Source organism: Halichoerus grypus, chromosome 5 (genome assembly GCF_964656455.1).
Source record: "Halichoerus grypus chromosome 5, mHalGry1.hap1.1, whole genome shotgun sequence".
Classification (NCBI taxonomy): domain Eukaryota; kingdom Metazoa; phylum Chordata; class Mammalia; order Carnivora; family Phocidae; genus Halichoerus; species Halichoerus grypus.
Window position 1 is genome coordinate 180,376,923 of NC_135716.1, and position 26,522 is coordinate 180,403,444.

Consider the following 26,522-nt stretch of genomic DNA (forward strand, 5'->3'; position numbering starts at 1 on the left):
TACCGTCCTGGATTTCTGGCTTCTTTCCCCTTCTCTTCCAGCGTGCACAGTGGTCTATTTCCCTTTCTCTTAGGAACCTCTTTTTTGGGTGGGTTATTCTTTTTTTGGAGTTGGAAATTTTTATGACCTCGTATCTTTCTGGCAGACTTACGTGGCTTTTCTAGAAGCAGGTAAGAACCGGTGCGCGTTGGTGCTGGTATTCTTGTTTTGTTCCTACATTGCATTATGTGCTCCAAGTAAATTTGCAAGGAAGTTTAGTTCTCTGAGACCAAAAGCCGCAGTCCGTGAGAATACCCTCAAACTAGTATGTAGTGTCATTAACCTCTCTCTCTGCGAACCTTGATAGAAGCTTTTTCTTCTCAACTGAGAGTTTTTGCAAGAGGTCAGGCTCCACTTGCATTATGTGGATATGGTAAAAGACTCCTGCGTCTCATTTTATGAAATGTGATGGTCTTGGGGCGCCTGGGTGGCTCAGTCGTTAAGCATCTGCCTTCGGCTCAGGTCATGATCCCAGGTTCCTGGGATCAAGCCCCGCGTAGGGCTCCCTGCTCCGCGGGAAGCCTGCTTCTCCCTCTCCCACTCCCCCTGCTTGTGTTCCCTCTCTCTCTATGTCTCTCTCTGTCAAATAAATAAATAAAATCTTTAAAAAAAGAAAAAAAAAGAAATGTGATGGTCTTGGGTGGGTAGCTGGCCTGTAAAACCAGGAGCCTTTTTGCCAGGGGAGTGGTAACAAGTCAGTTTTGCTGGGAGCTTCTGCTCCCTGTCCGTGGCTTGGTGACTAATGGTTTCGTGGCTTTGGGAATGAGGGATGTCGTTACAAGCGGATGATGGGGATTTGGCTGCTGAACTGGATTATCTGGGTGTGCCTGGTCTGGGTGTTTATGCCTACACCCATTGGGAATGGGGACAGTTTCTTTCTCAGCCCCTGCCCGGGCCCCAGCAGCCTCCAGTCCATTTCGGTCCACTGTTCTGAGCTTCTCTGGTGGCCCTGGCCCTGAGCAGACCCTCTAGGTGACCGTGGCTGGATTCCTGCTGTGTTAGGTGCTGTGTTTTCCCTGACCGTCCCTCACCTCTCCAGCCGCCACCACATTTGTCCTCAGGCTGGAGCTTTGTGGCCCCCATTGGGGAGTTCTCGTCTTCATGTTACCCCCCTTCCCCCACCCACCTCGAGCTAATGGAATAAACGCATATGGATTCTGGAGTTGTCTTTGTTTGAAACATTTTTGTTTTTGATTATCAGCTTGTTAAACATTTAGAGAGGGAGGAAACTGAGTCTTCACAGCCTCTTAGGGGGAGGTTTCCTCCTTCCTCGGATTATTTTTTTGTTCAGAGGTAGCTGGAGGGTGAGGACACTATGCTTGTGTCATAGAGAGCAGAAGCAGTTATCCAAACAAACAGTGTGGCTAATGGCACGTGCGGGTAGAATGGATCCTTGCAATTTGTAGCAATGGTATGCGTATGGTTTTGAGGTAAACAAACATGCCTATGTTTTATGCAAATTAACGCACACCTATATGTTGAAAGCTTACAGGAGAGAGGAGGAAGTAATGCTGTAGCTTCTTTTTTTTTTTTTTTAAGATTTTTAAATTTTATTTATTTGAGAGAGAGAGCGAAAGAGAGAGCAAGCACACAGAGGGAGGGGAGGGGGAAATAGGCTCCCCGCTGAGCAGGGAGCCCCATGCAGGGCTCGATCCCAAGACCCCGGGATCATGACCTGATATGAAGGCAGATGCTTCACCGACTGAGCCACCCAGGTGCCCCCTAAAACTTATTTTCTTAAGGGTCTATAGGAAGAATTTTCACCCAGGAGGCCACGCTTCGAGCCTCCCAGCCGGATCCCAAGGATAGTCATCCCCAGAGCTGGGCGGTAAGGACCTGCAGGCTCTGGAGGCCAGGAGGCGGCCAGCCTGCTGCCTCTGGGGGAACTGAGCCCTCGCCCCAGCAGGCGACCCCATTGATTTAATGACCTAATTCTCACAACAGGAAGTTGGAGGCCTTCCTGGCCCTGGGATTCTGAGGGGATGCAGTGAACCCATTCAGGAAGCTTATTTACTTGAACCAATTATAAGAGAACTTTAATGGAAGGAAGGGATGGAGGGAGAGCTGAGGCAAAGGAAGAAGAGCTGGAGAGGCCAGCGCGGGGAGGGGCGGGGAGGGCCGGGCCGGTGCCATGCTTTTTGGCCTGCCATTACGAGGGTGGCATGAACGCGTCCATAGGCTTCTGAGTCAAGGGACCTCATGCAGCTCCTGAGAAATAAATAGCACTGAATAAATAGTCTTTCCCCTTCCTCTTTAAAAATATAATCTTTTAAATTTCTCAATTTAATTAAAAGTGTTAAATGGTGACCTGCAAGAATTGACATAGCTGTGGGCTGTGGGGTTGACAGGACTTCCATGGGTTGAGATTACCATTCTCGCCTCCTTCTCTGGAGGTGACACAGGTCTGTGAAACCTCCTGGCCAGGCTCCTTCCCACCAGGCCTGCAGTGGACTTCAGCTCTCTCCCTCAGAACACTGACCAGGGATGCAAAGTGAGTTTTCCCTTGGTGGAGGGGAGCATGGGCGTCAGCAAGCTGGGGGGCCTCTCAGATGTCAATCTAGGTTACAGGAGAGAAAAAGGGTCCTTCTGTCATCAACTTGCACAGGGTGGCTTCGGACGCTGCCAGGTGCTCAGCCCGTGGTGAGGGTCCTCCAGCCTGGGAGACCTCCTGCCCAGGACGGGGGACAGAGTGTGCTTGCACCCATTCGAGAGCAGAAGCTTCCAACTCCTCCATTCACTTATAAATAGACAAGGGCTCTGGAGTCTGCATTACCCACTCCCTGGAACCTGCCAGAGGCCGAGGGTCACGAATCAGACTGAATCAGAGGAAGATCCGGAGCCGGGTTTTGTAGGCACACTGGTTCCTGACTTCAGGTCTCCGGCTCTGGCTTGGCCGGGTTTCAGGGCTCCAGCCGTTCTCTGGGAAGAAAAAAGAATATTTTAAAATTAGGTCAAAGATGCTTTTTTCCTTCTGTCCTCATTCCCCTGTTGTGCCAAGAGAACACCACCACCACCTGTGTGTCCCTCGGTCGGAACCACAGCCTCGAAACTTAGCCCGGGATCAGGAGTGTCCCCGTGCAGCTGGGGAAACTTCCTCCGGCCCCTCCGCATTCCCTTCCTGTTTGCATTGTTCTCAGCTGAACAGCAGGCCTGCCAGGTACTCTTTCTTAGCTGTAAAAAGAGGGGCTTCACCCCAATCAGGACTTGAAGAGACAGCAATATCCGAGTAACTTATTTTTATCAGTCAGGCCAAAATCATAGGGAAAAAAAATTTTTAAGCCAGAAGTTCTAAAGAGATGCCTTATATCAGTGCAACCACATCAACATTATATAGTCTATACATACAGGCCCCTTCTAGTCCTCGATGTCTCAGATTCCCTGTGGGGACAGCGTTGGGGCTGGGGGCTCCTTTGTGGTTCCCAGGTGACTCTCTCAGGCTCCCCGAATCTGTTCATGCACATAACAGAGCCCCAGATGTGACTGGCGGCACTGTTCCCTACCCCCCGTCCAGTGTATCAGCTCCCTCTATGAGTGAGAGAAGAATTATATTTAATGAGATGTGTGGGTTCATTTTGATGTCTCTGAGAATAAGGCTGCCTGGGGCCTGCCCGCAGATAGCTTGCAGCTTGAGGTGGGAGGAGATGTGAGACACCCCAGGGCAGGGGCAGGGGGGGATGTCAGGCGTCTCGAGCGGGAAATTTGGGCAGGTGTGAACCCAGGGCTCAGGGCAGCCCAGGGAAGGTGCTACCGAGCAGAGAACAGTAAGTAGGAAAGGGCATTCTGGGCTGAGGGACCTGCAGCTGCTAAGGCCCAGAGGTGTGGAAGGAACCCCATGCAGCTGGTAACTCTGAGGTTACCAGAGGTAACTGAGGTAACTGAGGGAAACCACGGGCATCCCAGGGCCTTCGGCACCATCCCTGGCCCCTGCCCACTAGCATCCTCCCCATTACGATGACCAGAAATGTCTCAGACATCACCAGATGCCCCCGACTGAGCACCCCCGCTTCTCAGGGACGTGGTGGACAGCTGGTCCTACTACCTGCCCCTGCCCAAGGCGGGGTGTGGGGGGAGGCCCTTTCTTCTTGCCTCCTGTCCAGCGTGCAGGTCCTGGGGAGCCCTCTCTGGGCAGGTCTGTGCCTGTCCTGCAGCCCTTTGTTGTTATCGTTTAAAGATTTATTATTTATTTTGGGGAGAGAGTAGGGGAGGAGCAGAGGGAAAGGGAGAGAGAATCTCCAGCAGACTCCTCACTGAGCGAGGAGCCCGACACGGGGCTCCATCCCTGGACCCTGAGCCAAAATCAAGTCAGCCTCTTAACTGACTGAGCACCCCCCACCCCCGCCCGCCGATGCTTCCAGGCACCCCCTTCCCAGCCTAACCACGGTCTTCTGTGTGGCTGCCTTCCCCACGGTTGTCAGGACAGCTGGGCAGGGCGGCCGCGCTCTGCTTGCTGTTGGGTTGTTTTGAATCGGGTCCCATGGATTTGATTTTAATGCTGCAAGAACCTTCACCCAAGGGCCTTCATCAGAGCGGTTCACTCCTGGAACAGGATGCACCTGCCGCATTGCCGTGAAGGGCAGGTTACAGCTCTGAGGTGGGAGGTGTTTGGGGGGGTGAAAAGCCCAAGAGTTTGGACTCACTCCTGTGCCCACGAACCTGCAGCCAGAGAGGAGCAGGGCTCATCTGTGTTCGGGCCTCAGAGCTGCTCCCCACTACAGCAGGGCCTTCAGGTGGACTACACGTAGCTCCTCGCACACACACCCCCCCAACCCCAGAGCAAGGGCAGGCCTCTCCTACTGCCTTGCTTGACCATTTCCCAGTGGCTTTTCAGTGTTTTCCCGACTTTTCATTTTGATTTCAAATCTGCAGAAAAGTCGAAATAGTAGTGAACTATGACCTTTACCTAGTGTCACCAGTGTTCACCTTTTGCCATAGTTGCTCACGCACCTTCTGTGCACGCTCACACACACTTAGGCACACACACTTTTTTTTCCCCCTGAACCATTTAGGAGTAAGCTGCAAGCATTGAGATGTTTCACCCTTACGTACTCCAGCCCGCGTCGCTTAAGGACCAGGGTATTTTCCAGAGCACCCAGGATAAAATCACATTCAACACACACAACATTGATACAATACCATTATCTAATCAATACTCTCTAGTAAACCTTGCCTAATTGCCCAATAACGGCCTTTATGACTCCTTCCCCCTCTCTCTCCCCGGATCCCATCAAGGACCATTCACTGTGTTCAGTTGTTATGCTGTATTATCTTCTTTTCTGACTGGCAGGAGTTTGGGGGCTCTGGCCTTTTTTTTTTTTCTCTGAAGTGGATTTTCATTTTAATTTCAGTTAAAATGGCTGACGCTTCTCTCAACTCCTGAGCCAGGAGGCGCTTGATAGGATGGAGGGAGCATTCAAATCCGGGCCCTGTCACTTCTTAGCTCCTTGGCCTTGGGCAGGTTACTTAGCATCCCTGAGTAGCAGTTGTCTTATCTATCAAATGGGAGTAATTCTTACCTTGCAGGCTTGTTGCAAGGACTAAAATTAAACGAGACAAATGTGATGAATGTGACTGACGGTGTGCCTGTCCCTTGGAGAACGCTCCAGCAACAGCAGTAATTATCATTGTTCTGCCACGTCGCCTGGCTTCATGGAGCAGGAAGGAGCTTTGGATCAGGTTTGAACTTGGGTTGGCGACCTCAGGAGGAACTCCTTATCCCCAGCTCATCTCCGGAAGAATGATGCCACGTCCTGCAGACTCCCTGACTCGCCAGAGCTGCCATTAGACCTGTTTTGCTCATGCTGGTGGAACATGGTTCGAGAATGCTGAGCCTGGCTCTGGATTGAGGAGGCTTCAATGTGGAATTTATTAATTAAGGCAGTTGCTCATGAGGCCCCAGAGTCCAGGAGGTTGCAGCTTAATTACCGAGAGCAGAGCTTGTGGAAATTCTCTCCAGTGCCCTAGTTTTGATGTCGCTGAGGGTCTGAACTGCCGCCTGGTACGGAGCTGCAGACCGGGCTCGGGCCTGCCTCCCTGTCCTTGGCCCTGAGTGCTTTCTACCCATTTACACGTATCCTGGATAACAGTGTCACAGAGTGATTCAGAACTTGGACGATCTGGGTTTGAATCCTGCCTCAGTGCAGAGTAGGACGGACTGGCTGAGTGATCACTGGGTGATCTCTGCATCTCCGTGTCCTCACTTGTTGAACCTTACAAGGATGTTTGCTCTGAAGCCCGAATGATTCATGTACCTGAAGGGGTGAGCACAGTACTTGGCCAATAGTTAGAATGTGTGTCAACTATTTCTTTAGAGGAGTTCTCAACCTGGGGTGATTTTGCGTCCCAGGGGATACAATGGCAACGTCTGGAGACATTTTTGGTTGTCACAACCAGGGAGGGGCTGCTCCTGGCGTCTAGCGGATAGAGCCCAGGGCTGCTGCTAAATATCCTACAATGCCCAGGACAGTCCTCACAACAAAGAATCCTAAATTCTCCATCGTGCCAAGGTTGGGAAACTCTGCTTTAAAGCACCCCCAGTGATTCAGGGCGGCGTGTGGAACATGGAGGTGGGGTCCTGCCCTCCCCCCCGACCCCATAACTCTTCACCCCTGATCATTCATTTGAGCCAGTTGGGGGCCGATGGGTGAACTGGGAGGGAAAAGGGAGGAAAGGAAGCTGGGTATGTTAAGCCTTCGAATTCTTACTGTTTAGTCTTATTCCCACCACCCCCCATTCTATAACAAAAATACCCCTTACTCGCGTTGTCTATTATCATCTTGTGATCTTATCATTAGAGTAACTAGTGTTTATTGAGCGTTTGCTGTGTGCCATGTACTATGCCTAGTGCTCTCTGTTATCTCATTTTCACAGCCCTGATAGGCAGGTGCCATTATCATCCCCATTCTACAGATAAGGAAACTGAGGCTTATTGATGGGAAGGCTCCAAGCTGTCTGAAATTCAACCCCTGGTCCTTTTCCAAAACTGTTCCACCTGCATCTCTCCCATCTTGGTTGATAGGAGTGCTGCCTTCAGTTGCTCAGCCCCCAGGACTGGGAGTCCCCATCCCATGTACCTGCCCCCACTGCGTGCGGCACCCACTGGCCCTCCTGATGTCCCGTCCACTCCTTTTGCCTGGATTCCCACCACGGCCTCCCCCTGTTTCTGCTCTCAGCCCCCCACCTCCTCTCTGTGTCTGAGTCAGGGTGGACCTGCCAACACCCAAGTCAGGCCAGGCTACACCTCTGCTTGCTGCCCCTTCTTACAGGTCCAGGTCAGGTTTCCCAGAGGCCTCAGTGCCCTGGGCCCCTTGTCCCCGTGCGCGTTCCCTTCCTGTGGCCTTTCTTGCTCTTCCTCCAGCGCACCCCACCCTGGGGCCTCCGTCCAGCTCTGCTCTGGGCTCCCACGGCTCACTCCGTCACCCCGTTCCAGTCTTTGCTCAGGAAGGCCCACCCGGCCACCCCACATTCCTGATCCCCTCACCCAGCTCGGTTTTTATCCTAGCACTTCTTGGTCACCTTCTTCCATCCACACTGTATTATTTCCCATTGGTTGATTTTTATTTTGTTTTGTCTGCTCTCCCCTCTCACCAGAGTATGTAGGGACTTTTGACTGTTTTTTTGCTGATATATCCCAATACGTAGTAGGTGCTGAATACATTTGTTGATTGAATGACTTCCCCATGGCCACCTGGCTGGTAATGGGGTCACCAGGATGCCACATCTTCACCTTCATGCGTGTTGCTCCGTCCTCCCCACCCCGTCCAGGGCAGCATCTCCCAGATCTGGCTGCTCACCACGTTTTGACTCTGTCTCCAGAACACTTTGCAGATGTCCCCTGTAGGAACAACTTTATCTGAAGGGGTTCTGCCCTACTTGCCAGCCCCCGTGGGCTTCTCCGTGGCCTGTGGAGTCCAGCCCTAGCTCTTCAGCCTGTCCTCAGGGCCCTTACCAGCAGGCCTCCTGTGCCCTGCCTGCAGCCACTGTGCCAGTCCACGCTCTTACCCAGCTCCCATCCTGCCCTCCCACCTGCCAGCATGCCCCCACCCTTCCCCTCACCGTCCCTTCCCTGTCACCCCCCAGCCCAGGCCCTGGCTCCCTCCTGGTCTGCCCCAGAGTCTTCTTCCCACTGCCGCCACAGTGGTCTTGTGAAGCTCAGACCTTACCTGAGGACCCCCTGCTTCAGCGCCTCTCCTCACCCCTCTCTGAGACCCCTGGGGTCCAGTACCAGCTCACCTTGACACCTCTCACCCGACACCTTCTTCTTCCTCTAGGTTTTCCAAAGACTAAATCTTCTCTGGATGCCTTCCCGCAGGGCTGGGTCAGGCTCCCAGCTGCGTGTCCTCGGGGCACCGTGCACTTACCCTTTGCGTCTGCACTTATCCCAGTGTCTGTGGGTGCGCATACCTGGGTGTGACTCGCCAGGAGCCCCTCATCACAGGCAGACCACGGCTGTTTTGCTCAGCTGTCTATCTTCGAGGCCTAGCACAGGGCCTGGCATGTAACAGACGCTCAGTAATCGTTCAGACAACATCCCAGTGCCTCCAGTGCCCTTCTCCTTCCTCTCTGCCAGCAAACTCCTATTCATCCTTTGAGACCTAGCTCCAGTTTCCTCTCCCCGGAGCTCCTCTGCGTTCTCGCAGAGCTTCGCACATTCCTTCCTCTGCCACTTACTCCCCTGGGCGCAGGCCCCGGCCTTTCCCTGCTGCTGCGGAGCTGCTCGGGGGCGGGGGCCGGCGCGGTGCGCGCATCTGACACTCTGGTGGTGTTTGTGTCTCAGCCCGACCTACGTCCTTGGCTCGTCGTTGCTGTTTGTGTTGTTTCCCGTTTGCTTTGTGTAGTGTGATTTCCTCAGCATCATGGTCGCTTCCTGGAAGGAGGTGTCCCAGCCCCACCTTTGTATCTCCTGCTCCCTGAGCCTGACACAGGGCTGGGTACCCCAAGAAAGGTTTTAGTGAATCCTTCTTGAGTCTGTGTCACGTCTACTTCAGGTTCCAGAGCCCGTGGCAGCTTGAGAGGCACCTTGACACTCTTTTTCTCATTCTGGACCAGATTTATAATTTGCGGGGCCCCGCGCAGGGCCCCTTGTTCAAAAATGATGAAGCGTTTCAAGACTGTGATAGTAGAGCTCTAAACCAAGGATGGGGCCTTATTTAGGCCTCAGCTCATGAAGCCTGCCCTGATCTCATTGTATCCAATGAGGGAAGACATGGTAGAGGTCGTGATTTCCTTTTTACAGAGGGCAAAATGAAGGGCCCAAAGGGCAGTGACCAACCTCAGGGTGCACCACAGCTGATCGGCAACAAAGCAGAACTGAAAACATGCCAGCTCCTGGAGCATGCTTACTGCCTTCCACTGGCTCAGGGGCCCCCAGGACTTTTGAGCCTCAGTTTTCTCTGTAAAATGGGGACATTGACCTGGTCATAAAATGGCAACTAGAACAGCTGGTCGCAAATCCCCGGACAGTCCCATCAGGAACAGCACTGCAGCCTTTGGATGCCTTCCCCTTAAAGTCACTAATGCAAAGGTACTCTCTGCTTCTTGGAAGGACCTGAGTCCTGTCGACAGTAGGAGGCTAATTGGCTGTTGTGGTAGTTGAAGAAATTAAAGCCCTCAGAGGTGGGAGAAGGCTGTCTCTTCTCATCTCTTTTTCTTTTTTTTTTTTTTTTTTTTTTTAAGATTTTTATTTATTTATTTGACAGAGAGAGACACAGCGAAAGAGGGAACACAAGCAGGGGGAGTGGGAGAGGGAGAAGCAGGCTCCCCGCTGAGCAGGGAGCCTGATGCAGGGCTCGATCCCAGGACCCTGGGATCATGACCTGAGCCGAAGGCAGACGCTTAACGACTGAGCCACCCAGGCGCCCCTCTTCTCATCTCTTTTTGAAGGAATGTGGGGATTTGGGTGGAAGGTTCCCCAGGGAGCCTTGGTATTTTGGTGCTTTGATATCTAGAGGAATAAAAGAGCAATTAATCGCTAAAGATGCTTGTTCCCGTAGGGGTGGCTGTTCCCGCAGTCTGAAGGTGGAGGGAGTGTCCCCATAGGGGCAGTCGGAGGGCAGAGGGAGTGGCAGGGGTGGGTGACAGTTCCTCCATCCGAGGGCCCTTGCTGCTTGAAGAGATACGCAGACCAGAGCCCCGGAGGGTTCGAGCTTTTGAAATCTCACTTTCTCCGGGAAACCCATTTTCTTTAGCCCCCCCCCCCCCCACCGCAAGTGAGCATCTTTCGTTGCCGAAAGACAGTGGAAGAGGGGTTTCCCAGCTGTCCTTGGTCCCGCATCTCCCGCAGAACAGGTTTCTCAAAGTGTCATCCTCAGACCTCTGTCCTCACAGCAGGGCTGAGAGTTGGGAGTCCCCCTGTTGGAACCAGGGGCTCCGAGATCAGTGCACACAGCGGAGGAGGTGGCCGGGCTGGTGCGGTGGGCACCGCTCCCTGGTGCCCCCCACCTGCCTCCGCCTGTGCTCCTGCCAGAGTAACCTGCACGGGACCTCAATGATGAGGCTGGGCGGCAGGGGTGAAAGAGAAGACGGTGTTCTTTGATCCCGGCAAGAGTTGTGTTAGGGGCCGGGAGACATGCGGGCAGGCCGGTAGGTTGTAAGTGACCTGCAGCTGTGTTTTATGTGCATGGGGGGCGGTTAGTTTATGCTTACACGTCCAGCCACAGATGTTCACTAGGCACAGGACAGTCAGAAACGCACGTCTGAGCGCAGAGCAGGTGGAGGACCGCGGTGCCCGTGCCCGTGCCCGGCTCAGGTTCTGTGTGGTGGCTGGGACGCCTTCTTGTGCAGGTGCAGGACCTGCCCGTCAGCTGCCTGGAGTGACTCACCTCTGGGGCTGCGTCTCCGAGCGCAGCTCTCAGTTGGACTTGGTGACTAAGCCGAGGCAGGAGGGTGTGTGGTGACCTGCTTCAGCTGGAAGTGGCAGGCGAGCATAGCTGCAGTCCGCGCCTGATCCCAGAGGTGTTGGTGCAGGTTCCCCGGGCTGGCCAGACACACAGGTATTTCCGGATCGTGGCAGAGCCTGCTGCCAGGGGCTTCCCGCCAGTGTGGTGGGTCCATGGGCGTGGGGCGGGAGCCCCACCTTCGACTCCGGCAGCCCCGCGGGCCCTCCCGGCTCCTCCCGTGACCCATGTTCTGTGTTTCCGCAGGGCCCCACCTTCCTATTTCTCCCCGGCCACAGCCCGTCCATCACAGTTGAGCAGCTGTTTGCCTGAAGTTAATTTCCAGAGGCAGGTAAGGACCCCAGGGGAAGGACTTCTGGTGGCAGGCCACAGGGCAGTGCTGGGGAGCGGCTCTTGGGTCTGGGCTGCGGGGCTCGAGTGGAAGGGAGCTCCTCTCGCTTCCTTCTTCCACCAAGCCCGCTCCTGCTCATTTCTTCTGCCGCTGTGGGCCCCTCTCGTCAATGCCGTGGCGCGGCTCATTTCTTTTAGGCTGAGATGTGTGCAGTCTCTGGATTAATATTTTGTGTCAGTTCTGTGAATCACAATTATATGATGTTGTTTTACATTGCATACGTGTAAATGTACCTTTTTTAATGTGAGCATTTAAAATATATCACAACTTTTTAAAAAAATGGATAGAACAAAAGCCAAGTGCTGGGACCCCTGGAGCAGGAGGTGGATTGTGTGCGTCAAGGACGCTCCGGCTGTCTGGCCCCAGCCTGAGGTGACTCACTGTTTTCCAAGCAGGTGTAAGACCACCCCGGGTATAAATGTAAATTCCAGTTTTATAAATGTGGGTATTCAAACAGCATGAGCTTCAAGTTTATAAATAAGAATGCGTGCAGGTGGCTGTGTTTGTATTCGGGGCCACTTATGCCTGTCCAGAGGAGGCCAGCTTTCAAAGCTGTTTATCAGAATGGGCCTGATTGCCGCAGGGGACACTCGGCGGTCCAGCTCTGGGGTTCCTCCTGCGCCACGGTTCTTAAGTGACAGCCACTGCTTCAAAGCTGGAGACCGAGTTCTGGGAGAGGCTAGGTCCCTGCAGGGCAGGGCAGGAGCATGCTGTCTCACCTGTGGCCTGGTATCTCCCACGGAACGCAGTGTGGCCTCTTAGGCCATGGGCCACTTTGTCACTTTGGATCCCTCCTAGTGGTTGGGATCCCCATCCCAGTCAACCTTCCTCCCACAGAGATGCGGGCTCAGAACCAACAGGAACATAGGGGGTGTGGTAGGGAGTATGTCTCTGTGTGTGCACTGAATGTATGTTCCTTGGTTTCCCTTAATTGCATTTGTCCCATTTGCAGATGTAAGTTTCTGGACTCCTCCCCACTTTTTGCATAACACGTGGCTATCTTCAGCAGCATCTGTAGCCGTGGGCCCCTGCCCTCACCATTCATTTGGGTAGTTGATGGTTTCCTGTTTCTCTCTGTTTTCATTTTCTGGCTCATCTGCATTTTTCCCTAGTTAGCTCCCACAGTGGTAGCAAGGAGAGGGAGCAGGTCTGTCTCTGACTTGGGCCGTTAACACCGAGACATTTTCTCAGGGCTTAGAATGGAAGTGCCGCCACTGTAGATGATGGGATGTTTCCAGAGCAGCTGGGAGACCATAACTGAGAAGCACTGTTATCTTTGCCTCTCACGGCTCAAGACTACACAACTACTGTGTCCGAATTACTTGCAGTTTGGACTTAGGTGATTCAGACACATCTCACTGGAGCCCAGTTCTTCATCCCTACAGGAGAGAATACGGATTTTCAAATGAAGTTAATCTGATACTTGTCAGAATGGTGATGAAAATTTAATAGCATGTTTGCTGGGATAGGCACCAAACCCAAACATGCTTTAATAGACTGGTAGCATATCAGCGACTGCAATGTCTGTGTTGTTTGGGTTGACCATGGTTTACTCTCTTCAGTTATTAATTTTCTTCACATCGACCCCCCTGATGCAGATTCTGTTTAGGACAGAGCCATGTAAACCAGCCATGATGTCCTCCTCTCTTGGGCAGGCACGTGCACTCGTGGCCCCTACATTCTGCCCCAGATCCAGCCCTGGGTGTTTCCCCTTGTCGGGCAGCAGGGCAGAAGCAGCTTGAAGTAGAGCCCAAAGAATACTAGAGAACCAGAAGTTTTAGAAATGATGAGTCTGCCTCAAAGGAAGACTGTGTCTGCCGAGGAAGCTGAGGTGGGAGTAACCTGGCCCCAAAGATCCATTCAGGCCCCATGACACCCGAGGCCCATGGCTGGGTGGCAAACCCCTCCCCCCACAGTAATCACAGTTTGAGTGTGGGGGTTCCCCCCGGACGGTAAGGCTTGAGTAGAAGACAATGGAATGACATCCATTTGTACAGGATGCCAGGATTGTTGGACAGAGCAAAATTCTGTAAAAATGGACCATGTAAAATGATTCACACGCACTCAGGCTCATGGTCACACTCACACACTTCTGCAGGTTCCGAGCCTACCTCTCTATTGGAGGAAGCTTGGCTGGTCAGGAAAGGACAGTGAGGAAGGTGTCCCCAACCACGGGGAAGCCAGGACCCCTAGGTCCTGGGATGCGCAGCAAAACCAGATATGTATTCTTGCCTGAGTAGGGCCGGCCCCTGAATGACGAATAGATCTTGCTGTGGGACTGGGGTGTGGTTTGTGACATAGGATCAGAGTAAGGGCTTGAACCAGACGGGCCTGTTGGGGAGTTGGGGTGGGGGGCAGGCGGCGAAGCTTGCTGGAACTCTGGTTCTTTTGTGTGTGGTGACACCTAGTGGCCGGTCAGCGGTCTTCAGTGCTGCCTTTCACAAAGAGAGAGCAAACTGACCATTAGCCCTTGGACACAGGACGGGGGTGGAAGATTTTTACTCCCCGAAGCCCTGACTCCCAGTTTGAAGGCTTTGTGGAGTGTTTCAGAAGTCCTCTGGAGAACAGGATAGCCCAAGGCACTCCAATTGCTCGAATGGGAGCCCTTTGTCAAGGCTCAGTTGGGTTATGGAGACTAGGTACTCTGGTCAGTGTCAACATGGTGACATTTGGCCCTAAATCAACATGGATATTGTAGAGAGGGAGAAGCTTAGACATCACAGGCCGTCCTGATTTTCCAGTCAGCCAGCCGGGTGGTATGTGTTAAGTACCAGGCAGGGTGCTGGGCTATGGAGGATGGGGTGAGCTAAGTGGGCCCTGGCCCTCTAGTCGGGCAGGGGAGAGACGATAAGCAAGTACTCCAGCAAGACCCTCTCAGAAAATTGGGACTGGGCTATGTGACCCAGAGGGTGTAGGGGTTGGGGGGGGTGGACACAGAACAGGAGAGGTTCCCTGGGAAGGTGTCTTTAAGCACACTGAAGGATGAAAAGAAGCCAGCCCGGGCTCAGGGGGACACCCAGTGCAAAGGCTGCCGGGGGAAAGAGCTTCTTGGTATGTTCTAGAAATAGACTCGGGTTAGGAGGGCAGGGTACAAGGGGAGGTGTGAGAAGGAGGCAGGGCCGCCCATGCAGGCCTCGTGGGTCCTTGTGTGGGACAGTGGAGTGGAAGGAAGTGAGGAGGGGTCCATGTGAGAAGTGATGTCCCACAACTGGGCTTTCCCACTCAGCTGGCTAGGGAGTTAGGGTTGTCCACTACACTGGGGATGGCGGGGCTGCCTTCCATCAGTGCCCCTCTGGAGGTGGCTTACCCCTTTTCCTGGTTATCAGTGTTCATTAGGCTTTTTTCTGAGCCCAAAGGAGGTGACAGGTGAGAAGACAGTACCACAGGGAGCCTGGGGGGGGGGGGGGAAGGATGTGGGGGGAAGGAAGGCCCCAGAAGGAGACATGCTACATCAAGTATACAGCTCTAAGTAAGCCCCAGCTTGCCAGCTTTTAGCCCCTCGTGGGGACTTTTAGGGCCAGAGCCCCTGTGAGCTTATGGGGACTGAGCAGTTGACGGGGACCTCCAGGGAGGCACTGCCCAGGGCTGTGGCACATTTCTGAGTCTGCCCTCTGCACAGAGAGCAGGCCGGCCTGGGAGAGCCTGCTGGTCCAGGGCTTGCTGGCCCCTGAGGGATGGACGGCATGAGGAGTGTCCTTGGCTTGCAAGCCAGGTTCCCTTGGTCCTCCCAGCACAGCTCCTTGGCACCAGGGCTGCCGCGGCTCCACCCCCACCAGCTGCTGCGTTATTTCTGACTCATCCAGGGGTTACAAGTGTGTAACCCAAACCCCTCCACGCCCGGCTTCCTCTCCGCCGGCTCCTCCTGGAGGGGGGAAGCCCTGGGACTTTTCTCCTGGGACCTTTCTGCAGGTTGGGTCCCTGCTGTCCCTGGACGCAGCTGCTGCCTGCAGGCGCTCCCCTCTGACGGGGGGGTGGGTGCGTGAGGGTGACGGCAGTGAGCTCAGGTGGGTATCTGTGCCCCACAGCCCCGGCCTGCCTGTCCGCATCGAGGGACTCCTTGGAACCCAGCCCAGGCGCCGGCCTCTTGAATTCGTCAGGGGCTTTTGCGGAGGGGGGCCGCCCTCGTGTTCGGGGCTGGGCCCCGATCTCTCGGTTTCTCCAGCCAGGGGCGCCGGCCGGCTGCCTCTGGTCACGTCACTTCTGCTCCTTGTGGAAGTTGCATGCTTTGAAAACCTGGGACACTTCGGGCTTCATTCAGCACATCTCCGGGGTCTCACCGCAGGGTTGTTCCTGAGGGGGTGGCTGGGAGGTTAGGGTGGCCAGAAGTTCTGGGTCAGCTCAGTGCCGTGGGCCCAGCAGCTCCTCACAGAGGGTGCTGGCCCCCAGCGCCTGCTCCAGGCCCGAGCCGCTCAGTCTGGCGGGCTGGGGCCTGCAGGAGTGAGGCAGGAACAGGCAACTTGCCACCTGCTCTGGGCTCTCAGAAGCGGGACCCTGAAGCCCCGTGGGCTGCCTGACAACTCCCGCCGAGCACCCGGTCTGTGTCTGGTGTGTCTCGTCCTGACCCCCGCTTCAGTGCCTCTCCTTGCCCCGCAGGAGTCCCCAGGGCTGGCCAGGGAATGAACCGCGAGGGGGCTCCCGGGAAGAGTCCGGAGGAGATGTACATTCAGCAGAAGGTCCGAGTGCTGCTCATGCTGAGGAAGATGGGATCAAATGTGAGTGCTTCGGGGTGCCAAGCAACAGGTCCCCCAGGGCGGGTGCCTGATGTGGGCGGAACAGAGACCCGTAGCCACCTCCTGTGACAGCCCTGCTCTGGGAAGGGGGACGTGGGGCTTGTGGTTTGCCTCCGTGGCCAATTCTTGTCACCCAGAGCCCTGCCCGTCCAGTTCCGGGGGGACTGCTGGGGCGGCCTTCCCATCCCTGTGCCGAGTGTGAGCCGGGGGCGGGGTGTGTGAGCCCCTACAGGCCCTGACCTTACTCTCCTCCTGTCTCCCCAGGAGCTGTCCAAGGGGCGCTGGGCAGGATGGTCCCTAAGAGGACAGCATGATTCAGAAAGGGATGGGCTCCCTGGGCAGGTCCCGTGCTGCACGGAACCCAGTCTCAGATCTGATCCGAGCGGCAAGGCCTGGGGGACCATGGGCCAGACTTCAGGGTGGGGGCAGGGGGTGCTCGCTCCGGAACTGAAGGGTCAGGACTCAGGAACAGGGACCCTGGGATGAGAGGAGGAGGTACGTTCGGGGAGCCCGTGCGTGCCGCCCCTCACCCGTGGCTGTTTCCCCCTTGCAGCTGACGGCCAGTGAGGAGGAGTTCCTGCGCACCTACGCGGGGGTAGTCAACAGCCAGCTCAGCCAGCTCCCCCAGCACTCCATCGACCAGGGTGAGTCCCGGCCAGGGGGCCCAGCCACGCCCTTCCCAGAGGCGCTAAGTCGTGGCTCCTGGGGCCCATGAGGAGGGGCTGTAGCCGCCTCCCATCCACAGAGCTGAGCCCCAAGCCTGGGCCCATCTCTTTCACCAGATGGGAGCCGAGGACCCCCTCAGGTAATGGTGGGATCCCCCCTTTGTAGGCCCGGAGGAGCCGAGAAATCGAGGCATCTGGGAGCCCCTGTGACTGCAGAGGCTCTGGGTTTTTGCATTTCCTCAGTCTTTGGCTTGACCCCCGCCCACCCAGCACCTGGTGCAGGGCGAGCGTGAAACCACCCTCAGGGCTAGGACCTGTCCTGGGCACGGCTGTGAGGGGCTTGTGTGTTCCTGGCTGTACCCAGGCGAGAGGCCCCAAGGGCTCTGTGTGCCTTAGGTCTCCGTCTGCCCGGGGCAGTCGTTTCCGTTTTGGGTCCCCTCACCTGATCATAATAATGGTGGCAGGTAACACTCAGGTATTTATCGTCTAGCAGGCACCTGCTGAGTGCCGGGCACACATCATTTCATTTACTCATAGAGGTACCGGTGGTATTACTTGCACTTCACAGGCAAGGAAACGGGTTGGATCGCCCTGGTCTTACAGCCCATTAGCAGAGGGCTCAGGATGCACAACGTGCTGCCCGGCTCAGGGCAGGGCTTGTCACTGTCTGTCCTGGGGTAGCGGGAGGTGGGCACTTACGGGCTCTCCCGTTCTGGAAGGCTTACTCTCACCCTGGAGCCCACAGTGTCCTCACTGGCCCTTCCATCTAGTCCTTTCCTTTTATTTTTTTCGCCTCATTGGCATTACAGGCCATGAAATAGTGCGGCCTGTGGGGCGTCAGATGTGAGCTGGCTCCAAGCAGCGGAGCGCCGAGGGGCATGTGGCTGATCCATGGGGCCCAGGAGGAGAGCAGGTGTAGCACGAGAGGCCGCTTGTCTTGAAGCTGTCCTTGCTCTCCTGGAGATCACAGGCCTCAGCTCTGGCGCAGGGCCCGGCTCCCCGGCTCTGACGCCGGCTGTCACCTGGCCTGTGCACCCAACTCAGCAGAAACGTACAGGGCGTCCCCGTGGCTCGGGCAGCTCCTGGGACAGCCACTCGCCAAGCACAGCCTGCCTGGGTCACACTCATGCCGCAGCCGGTTCAGTACCAACGGCCAGGGGTGGAGTCTGCCCCTCCTGGGGTTTGTTTCTTTCTCACCCACGGCTGATCTGGGTTTCCAGCACGGCCCCCCCAAGGCCCCCAGGCTCCTGAACCGTATCTCCCTGAAACCCTCAAGCTCCTGGGTCCTTAGGACATTGCCTTTTCTCCCACCCCCATTTTAAGTCACTGAATCAACCAGAATTGGGACTGGGTGATAAGGATGCCTCGAGTAGGATGCTCTTAAAGGAAAAAAACCATAATAAGTTGTAGAACCGTATGTCATTGTAGAAAGCACCCCCCAACACACACACACTCACTCATGTATGTGTATGGAGGAAAAGCTGGAAGAATATAGACCAGGCTGTTAATAGGAAATTTTAATAGAGAATAGAACTATGTAAGGGACTTTAACTTTCCAAGTCACACGTTTTTTTGAAAACTAATTTTTTAACATTGCACATGCATTTCTCCTGTAATAAGGGGAAGTTTAAAAAAGCATTGAGAGAACTCTGTCTCACCTAGCTAACCCAGCAGTTGAGAATAAAAATGAACTGTGTGGAGAGTTAAGGTCATGATGGCCTCACCTGGCCTGAAACTGCTGAGCAGTCAGGAGTGAGCCATGGGCATGTGGGTGTGACCCCAGAATCTGGGCCCTCCTAGTTGTGGGGTGTCCGAGGGACAGCCAGGCAGGCCTCAGAGCTGTCTCCCCAGGGAGCAGGCTTCTGGAGCTGCACCAGGGCCCAGCTGATGGCTGGGGTGATTCTCTGCTGTTGGGGCCCCCTGCCTCCTGCCCTGGGTCCCCACGGACTCCCCTGAGCTGAACTGCACAGGAAGACACGCTGCTGCAGGAAGTCCTGAGGATTCCTGTGGACTGAGTTGGGGGCGAATGGGCAGCTGTGCCTGGAAGAGCTTTAGGAGCGTAGCATTATTTTTGTGTGCCTAAGGACACTGTAGACAGATGCACAACAAAACAGCAGTTGGTACAGTCTCTCCCGTCATGGGGGCGCAACCCCGGGAGCAGGACCCTGCGTCTCTGCCCACACCGGGGGGCCAAATGGGTCTTGGCTAACATTCTAGCCTGCCCACTTCTCTGTTGGCAGGGCCGACCTTAGCTGATGCCACAGGGATGCTGCTGGCAGGGGCTCAGGTGCTGTCCAAGTGGTAAAAGTCCCGGATAATTGCTCCCAGCATAAGAGACCCCCCCAGTAAAGGCCTAGGAGCAGTCAGGGTGACAGTCTGGGCTTGGACAGTCTGGCAGAAATCTGGTGTGAGCACCTCCTGCCACGAGGTGGCACTGTGTCTCAGCAAATGCCCAGCGCTATCCTCCGCAAGAGACACAACAGACTCCTTGAGTTCCCCTCAGTGGGGGTCTGAGGCCACCCACCAACGGGACAGAGCTTGGCATTGGTCTACCATCGTTAGACTCACACACGCTTCCCCTCTGGGGCTGGAGGGGTCTGGTACTGGGAGCCCTGCTGGCCCTCCCTAGCCCCAGGGAGGAGAGTGGGCTGGGCATCCCTCGCCCCATGCCCAGGCCTCCCACCCTCCTGGTCTTCCCTTGGTGAACTGTGAAAGTGTGTACAGTGTCTGCCGGGTCCGGGCAGGTGCTGGAGACCGTGCTGCGTGGGCCTGCACCATAGGGACTCCCTAACCAGTGCTGGCCTCTGCTGGTCTGAGACCTCCCATGATAGCCTCCTTCTGGAAGCCCTCCTTCCCCTCCCTCGTCTTCTGTGATACACCTCTCTCTGTCTCTCCATCTCCCCCAGCTCATCTTCTGCCCCCTCCGCTCACTGTCCGTAAGTGCTCCTTTTCCCGCACCCCACTGGTGCTTTCCACATTCTGCCCTCCCTTCTGTCACACCTCCCCCCTGGGGGTCTCACAGGCTCTGGCCAACACCCTCCAAATATACACCCTCAGCCCAGACCCTCTCCTGACCCCCCAGAACTTTACGTGCAACTCCCTCCTGATCATCTTGCCCCAGACAACCCACACTCAGATCCGGATTCATGCTCTACCCCCACGAATCTATTCTTCCGCCTGTATTCTCAGTGACGGACGTATCACCAAATAACCAGTGTGCCGGGGACTCCTCTTTGAAGACCCGAGTGTCCAGTGAGGTACCAAGTCCTTGTAATTCTTCTCCCTTAATGCTCCTCAAATCTGCTCTGTCTTCTCCACCTTGGTTTGAACCCTCATTTTGTTCAGAGCTCATTTTTGTCTTGATCCCTGCAAGCAGTTCCTGGCATCTTGCCTTCTCACCTTGCCCCTCCCGTGCACTTCCTACCCTTACCTCAGCAGGTCTTTGCCCAACTTAAAATCTTTCAGTGGCTCCCCACTGCCTTGCGGCTGAAATCCAGCCCCTCACGTGATCAGCAAAATCCCCTGACACGGTGGCCTCATGCACCATAAACAGCCATAGCGAATGGCCTTCAGCTCCTGTCTCGGGCTGGTCTTTGTGCCTCTGCATTTTCCTCTGGGCTGCTGGGAGCTCAGCCCTGACCCCCAGCCTTCACCTGCCTCTCGTAGGCTGGGCGAGGCCTCCTGTGGTTACCATCACGCACATGTACCCCAGCTGTGCTTCTCCCCACACCGTCTCCTGGCCCGTCTCTTGAGCAACTCTGAGCCCCTTCAGCTTGGGACTGTGGCTTCCCCCGTTTTGTATTTCTGGGGCTGGCCCCCCATGAGGCCCAGGGCATGCTTGTACAAATGAATGGACCAGGCTGTGGGTCTGAGGGCCCACCGTCCCCCAGAAAGGCAAGAACGTGGAGCCAATTCTCTGAGCACTGTCTCCTGCTCCCCCAAGGTGGCCAAGCAGAGCTGCCAGCCAGGCAGGACTGACTCTGAGCCAGAGGAGATCAATACCTCTCTGGGAAGGTCGCCTCGGTGAGAAAGCCAGCTGGAAACATGGGGGTCGAGAGCTGTAGCTTCCAAAAAGCAGGCTCGACAGAATGCTGAGTTCATTCTTTTCTTATTGCTGGTGCTACTCTCTCCATAACACATATTGATCTTTTTTCCTGGTTATAAAATAATGTACAGTCATTGTTGAAAGCGGGGAAAGGGAGAAGTAGCAGAAAAGCTGGATGGATTGAATCCGACCACACGGCTGCAAGCACTATTACCTCCTGCTCATGTTCCCATCAGCCTTTTAAAAATAGGCTTGTAGTGGCGCCTGGGTGGCTCAGTCGTTAAGCGTCTGCCTTCGGCTCAGGTCATGATCCCAGAGTCCTGGGATCGAGCCCCGCATTGGGCTCCCTGCTCTGCGGGAAGCCTGCTTCTCCCTCTCCCACTCCCCCTGCTTGTGTTCTCTCTCTTGCTGTGTATCTCTCTCTGTCAAATAAATAAACAAAATCTTTAAAAAAAAAAAATAGGCTTGTATTGGGGCGCCTGGGTGGCTCAGTTGGTTAAGCGTCTGCCTTGGGCTCAGGTCATGATCCTGGAGTCCTGGGATCGAGTCCCACATCGGGCTCTTTGCTCAGTGCGGAGCCTGCTTCTCCCCGTGCTTGTGTGCTTGCTCGTGCTCTCTCTCTTTCTCTCTAGCAAATAAATAAATAAAATGTTTAAAATAATAGGGTTGGGGGCGCCTGAGTGGCTCAGTCATTAAGCATCTGCCTTCAGCTCAGGTTATGGTCCCAGGGTCCTGGGATCGAGCCCCGCATCGGGCTCCCTGCTCAGCGGGAAGCCTGCTTCTCCCTCCTCCACTCCCCCTGCTTGTGTTCCCTCTCTCTCTGTGTCTCTCTGTCAAATAAATAAATAAAATCTTTAAAAAAAGAAATAGGCTTGTATTTACATCATAAATTTGGGACAATACAGTATAAACATTTTAATATCCATTTTAACATCCACGTTTTACTTATGGTAATTTTATAGTATTTTCTTAAAGATTTTATTTATTTATTTGAGATAGTGAGCATGAAAGGGGGAGAGGGGCAGAAGGAGAAGGAGAAGCAGACTCCCCACTGAGCAGGGAGCCCAATGCAGGACTTGAACCCAAGACCCCGGGATCATGACCTGAGCCAAAGGCAGACGCTTCACCGACTGAGCCACCCAGGCCCCCCAATAATTTTATAGTATTTTAATACAATTTTCTTTTTTTTTCTTTTTTTTTAAGATTTTATTTATTTGACAGAGAGAGATAGAGCACAAGCAGGGGGAGCAGTGGAGGGAGAGGGAGAAGCAGGCTTCCCGCGGAGCAAGGAGCCCGATGCGGGGCTCGATCCCAGGACGCTGGGATCATGACCTGAGCCAAAGGCAGACGCTCAACCAACTGAGCCACCTAGGCACCCCTTAAAACAATTTTCAAGAAAACATTTTAGTGATCACATAACATGTGGCCACCTGGCTGTGCCGTAATTCGTTGACCAGTCCTTTCCCGTTGGACATTTCTTTTTCTTTTTTTTTTAAGATTTATTTATTTATTTATTTGTCAGAGAGAGAGAGAGACAGAGCGCAAGCAGGGGGAGCAGCAGAGGGAGAGGGAGAAGCAGGCTCCTCACTGAGCAGGTAGCCCGATGTGGGGCTCGATCCCAGGACCCCGGGATCATGACCTGAGCCGAAGGCAGACGCTTAACGACTGAGCCACCCAAGCGTCCCCCCATTGGACATTTCGTTCTCGCCTCTGTTAATTACAGTAACAGCAAACACCTGTTGAGCTCCTCCTGTGTTGCCTGGCTTCCTTGTCCCGTAGCACACAGTGTGACCCGTGAGTCCCCGAGACCGTCCTGTGAAGCAGGTGCCGTCGCGGCCCCGCCTCGGAGAGGACAGGACGGGCCGGGAGAGGGTTAGGCCGGCACTGGGCCGCAGACTGTCAGGGCGGGCACCGGTGTGCCCAGCACCGAGCGCCCATCCTTGCACGTAGCTCTTCCTCGTCATCATTTATTTTAAGGTGAATTCTCGGAGTGGCTTTAAGGTCATGTGTGCTTTTAAGCAGGACTGCGTTTTATCTGAGGAACAGGGGTGATTTAGGCAATTAATGTATATCAGGAAGGTGCAGAAAACATTTGGAGTTTTTCGCTGCCTTTTAATACTGGGCCCTTCACCCGAGGTGCCTTTGAATGTGCTGGTTCTTCGAGCGCTCTCTCCCGGCCCCCCCAGGACAAGGTGCCCGCAGAACTCTCGTCCTCGTGCAGTGCCATGGATAGGCTCTTGTCCAGGTGTCCCGGGGCACTGGTCTAGACGTGGCCCATTTTGTGAAGGAAGCTTCTGTCCCTTCCCCGCCCAGGGGCCTCCAGGACATCCTTGGTCTGCCGCCGCCCCCCCTTCTTGGCCCTGGGAGCCACAGTGCTGGCACGCTGGCTGCTCAGGCCTCTTCCAGCCTCTGTCTGATCACACTCCTTCTCCAAGAGACTTTCCAGGGAAGGTCCCCAGGCTGGAGCCAGCTGGGCTGTCCCAGGGCTCTTCTGGCTTTCCCCCCTGGAAGCCAAAGCTGCTGCTCAGGGTATGCTGCCAGAGAGCCTAAAATAGGTCCTTTGGTCTCAGGGTTACCCTGGGAACCTTGTTAAAATAGTTGTGGTCACAGGCAAACCCGCAGGAAGCCAGCGACCCCGGGGGAGGGCCCACCACCACGCGGGCTTCACGGTTGACCAAGGGAGTGCCCTCCCCTGCTCATCCCCCCTTCGTGGCCCTCTCAGCGCCCCCGGCGAGGTCCTGGCACCGTGGGCCCTATTCCACAGCCAGCCTTCTTCCTGGAGTCCTCTCCCACGCCCTCCAGCTTCTCTTTCACTTCCTCCACGGAGCCCTCTCTGACTCCTTCCGGGGTCAGCCTGGGCCCCCCTCTTGCTCCGGAGCTCCCTGTGACCTTTCCTGCAGTGTTGCTGCTGTCATGTTGTCGGGAGCCCTTTGGGACCCAGGTCTGTGCTGTGTTCCCAGTGACACATGCAGCCCCTAGTCCAGATTCTGGCACAGAGCCGGAGTTTCCTGAATCCTTGTGCAGGCCAGGCCTCCAGCAGGCGAGTCCTGTAGGAATGGGGACCATCTGCTGGGGCTTCTGCGTCCTCTCTTCCCCCAGGTGGGGCTGCAAGGCTTCTCCCAGAGGCTCCCGGCGATGACAAACTCTGGACTGAAATGGCAGTCAGGCCTCGGGAGAATTCCAGTCTAGGGGACGGAAGATGATTTTTTTTTTTTAACTTTAATCAACATTTAGATGAGAATTACCTGTAACCTACTAATAATAAAATTGAACCAAAAAGATCACATATACATTGAATCAGACTGAAAAGCCAATCAGAAGAATTGGGTATGTGATAACCCAGGTCACAAAGAAAAAAGCATCCCAAGACCGGGTTAGGGATATGCTGAAATGTAGGGCCAGTTGCCCCGTCCAGCCTCTGGTCCTGGCCTGGGAAGGGCTGCTTTGACCTTTCTTTACCCAGCCTAGTGGGTTCTAGTGCATAGAACTAGAACAGGGGCCTCAGAGGTCTCAAAGCCCCTCCCGCAACACGGCGTTGACCTCTCAACACCCCACCAAAGGCAGACCCCTGTCCTGGAGCGGAGCGTCGGGGGGCCGCTCAGTCCAGCATCCATGGGACAGTGTCGCTCCTTTTGGCCCATCAATCCATGTGCTGGGCGTGGTGCCAGGTGACAGCCCCCGCCCTCGAGCTGCCAGTCCAGCGGGGCAGACGGATACACGAACAAATGCACAGATTGAAATATGACTCATCCTGAGGGGAGGGAAGCCCACCCAGAATTGCCTGAGCCCTGATGGATGTGTGGGAATGTGTGTAGGGGGAAATTGGAGGAAGCCTCAGGAGCCTGCCCAGCGTGAGTGTTGGGTGTCTTTGTGTCCCCTTAAGAGACTGGTGGGGTAGTGGCCAGGTGGGTGGTGAGTGGCCGGAAAGGCACATGGGCTCTGGACAGAGTTCATCTTGAGGACTGCAAGGGGTCTCCACGGATCCGAAGGGGAGGGATGGCTAGGTCAGATTGTCATCCATTTAGGGCGAGCGCTGGGGAGAGGTCACAGAACAAAGGGTAAGGCAGGGAGATAGCTGGAAGGTCACAGTGACACCCACGTGTGAGGTGATGCAGATATTTTTCAGAGGCGGGACATTCAGGACCAAGGACCTGCAGGCAGCGTGAACAGGTGGGGGTGAGGTTCGAGACCCAGGGCCCAGTGGGAGCTGCTGCGGGAGGCAGGAAGGGGAGCTCTGAGTGGGAGGTGCCTGGGGCTGTCTGGTAGGGGCGGGAGCCAGGTCAGAGCTCAGGTGCAAGGTGGGAGCGGGTGCAGGAGTGTGGGCCAGGGGGAGGCGGGGAATCAAGGGAGGTCGTACAGGGAGAGCAGGCAGAGTGAGAGGAGGACGGAGCCTGGTGAGCACAGCACTGAGGGCAGCGGGGGACACAGTGCAGCTCTGGAAGGAGGGGAGGGGCAGCAGGGTCATTGTCAGGGTCCCCCAGGCTTGTCACGAAAGGGTCAGTGGCGACTTTCCTAAAACAGTTTCTGTGGAGCCCGGGCTGGGAGCCAGATTGCCGTGGGCCTGGGATCAGTGAGGAAATGGAAGTGGGAGGACAGAAGTCTCTTTCAGAATGCTGGTGGACAAGGGACATCAGCTCAGGGGTGGGGGTGGGGGCCAAGGGACAGTCTGCGGCATTGAGTTCTCGGTGTACGGGCCACAGACCACCACCCCTGAATCACTGAGGGTATTTGTTAAAAATGCAGACTCCTGGGCCCCACCCCAGCTCTGCTGAAGCAGAGTGCCTGCCAGGTGAGCCTGGGAATCTGCATTTGAAATAAGCCCCCCCCAGGGTGATTCTGATGCCCACTAGAATTGAGAATATACCAGGGCTTTAGATGAAGACCTGGTCATTCCTGACCCTGTCCCACCCACTCCTCCTAGGTCCTGTCCCTTCTGCATACAGCCAAGCTCTCTGGTTTAGGAGAGCTTACATTTTTGGGGGGACCGAAGAATTTGAGGAAAACAAGTACCTCACCTGGGAAAACAAGCCCAGAGGTAGGGGGTGTGTGTATGTGTTGGGCTCAGCGGGGGTGTGGGAGGGTGTGAGGGTGGGCGGGCGTGAGGTGGGTTTGAGGGAGCTTGCCTGGGATTAGAGCAGAGCAGGTGTATTAGAACTCCCAAGTTGTGACACCCCCCCCGGCCCCCCAGAAGCTGTATGATGCTTTCTGCTGCAGATGTCACCCTGGCTGGTCAGATGGGTGGGCTAGGTGGGATCCGTCACATTTCACAGATGAGAAAATGGAGGTAGGTGTGCGGGCACGTTGCCCAGGTGGGCAGGGTCAGACCCAGGCCCAGGTGCTGGGGTGCCAGGGTCCACCTAGGAGGAGTGGGTGGGAGGGGTCAGGAATGACCAGGTCTTCATCTAAAGCCCTGGTATATTCTCAAAAATTCACTAAGCCCAGGGAGGCCCTCAGTGGCTGGTCAGGAGGCCCAGCGCCTCTGCTAGGAGCCCATCCCACGTCTGGTGCTGTGTGCTCACCTTCGGGCAGCCTGAGCGCCTGGTGATGTGGTTGTCAGTCTGGAGCCCAGTAGGTGCCACACAGCCTGGAGCCTGGTTTGGCTGCTGAGACCTTGGTGATCTGTGGCCGCTGTCCCCATGGCAACCAGCATCGTGCTGTCTCTAGGTAAAAGCCATCCCCTGGGAACTTGAGGCATCAGCGTTGAGATGTATAGAACCCCCAGGGCTCCTAGGCCGTGGCTGCTAAAAACAGCACGTGCCA

At 55.3% G+C, this 26,522-nt stretch overlaps 1 protein-coding gene and 1 long non-coding RNA gene across 4 annotated transcripts in view; one reads left to right on the forward strand and one right to left on the reverse strand.

The window, feature by feature from the left end:
• CTNNBIP1 (catenin beta interacting protein 1) overlaps positions 1-26,522 on the forward strand; it is a 49,646-nt gene that overhangs the window by 12,067 nt on the left and 11,057 nt on the right. For 2 of the 3 annotated variants that reach the window (XM_036090532.2, XM_036090531.2), the window contains 3 exons: positions 11,178-11,262; positions 15,916-16,034; positions 16,606-16,696. In XM_036090532.2, the coding sequence (XP_035946425.1) occupies positions 15,939-16,034; positions 16,606-16,696 (187 nt within the window). In that variant the 5' untranslated portion in view covers positions 11,178-11,262; positions 15,916-15,938. Of the gene's footprint in view, positions 1-10,967; positions 11,028-11,177; positions 11,263-15,915; positions 16,035-16,605; positions 16,697-26,522 lie in introns of those variants that run through there. The other variant, XM_036090533.2, reaches the window with a different exon arrangement.
• On the reverse strand, positions 1,088-5,770 carry LOC118534566 (uncharacterized). The gene is made up of 4 exons (XR_004916756.2): positions 5,553-5,770; positions 2,813-2,958; positions 2,348-2,596; positions 1,088-2,247 (listed from the first exon to the last, which is right to left on the reverse strand). It is a non-coding gene; the product is annotated as an uncharacterized LOC118534566 (long non-coding RNA).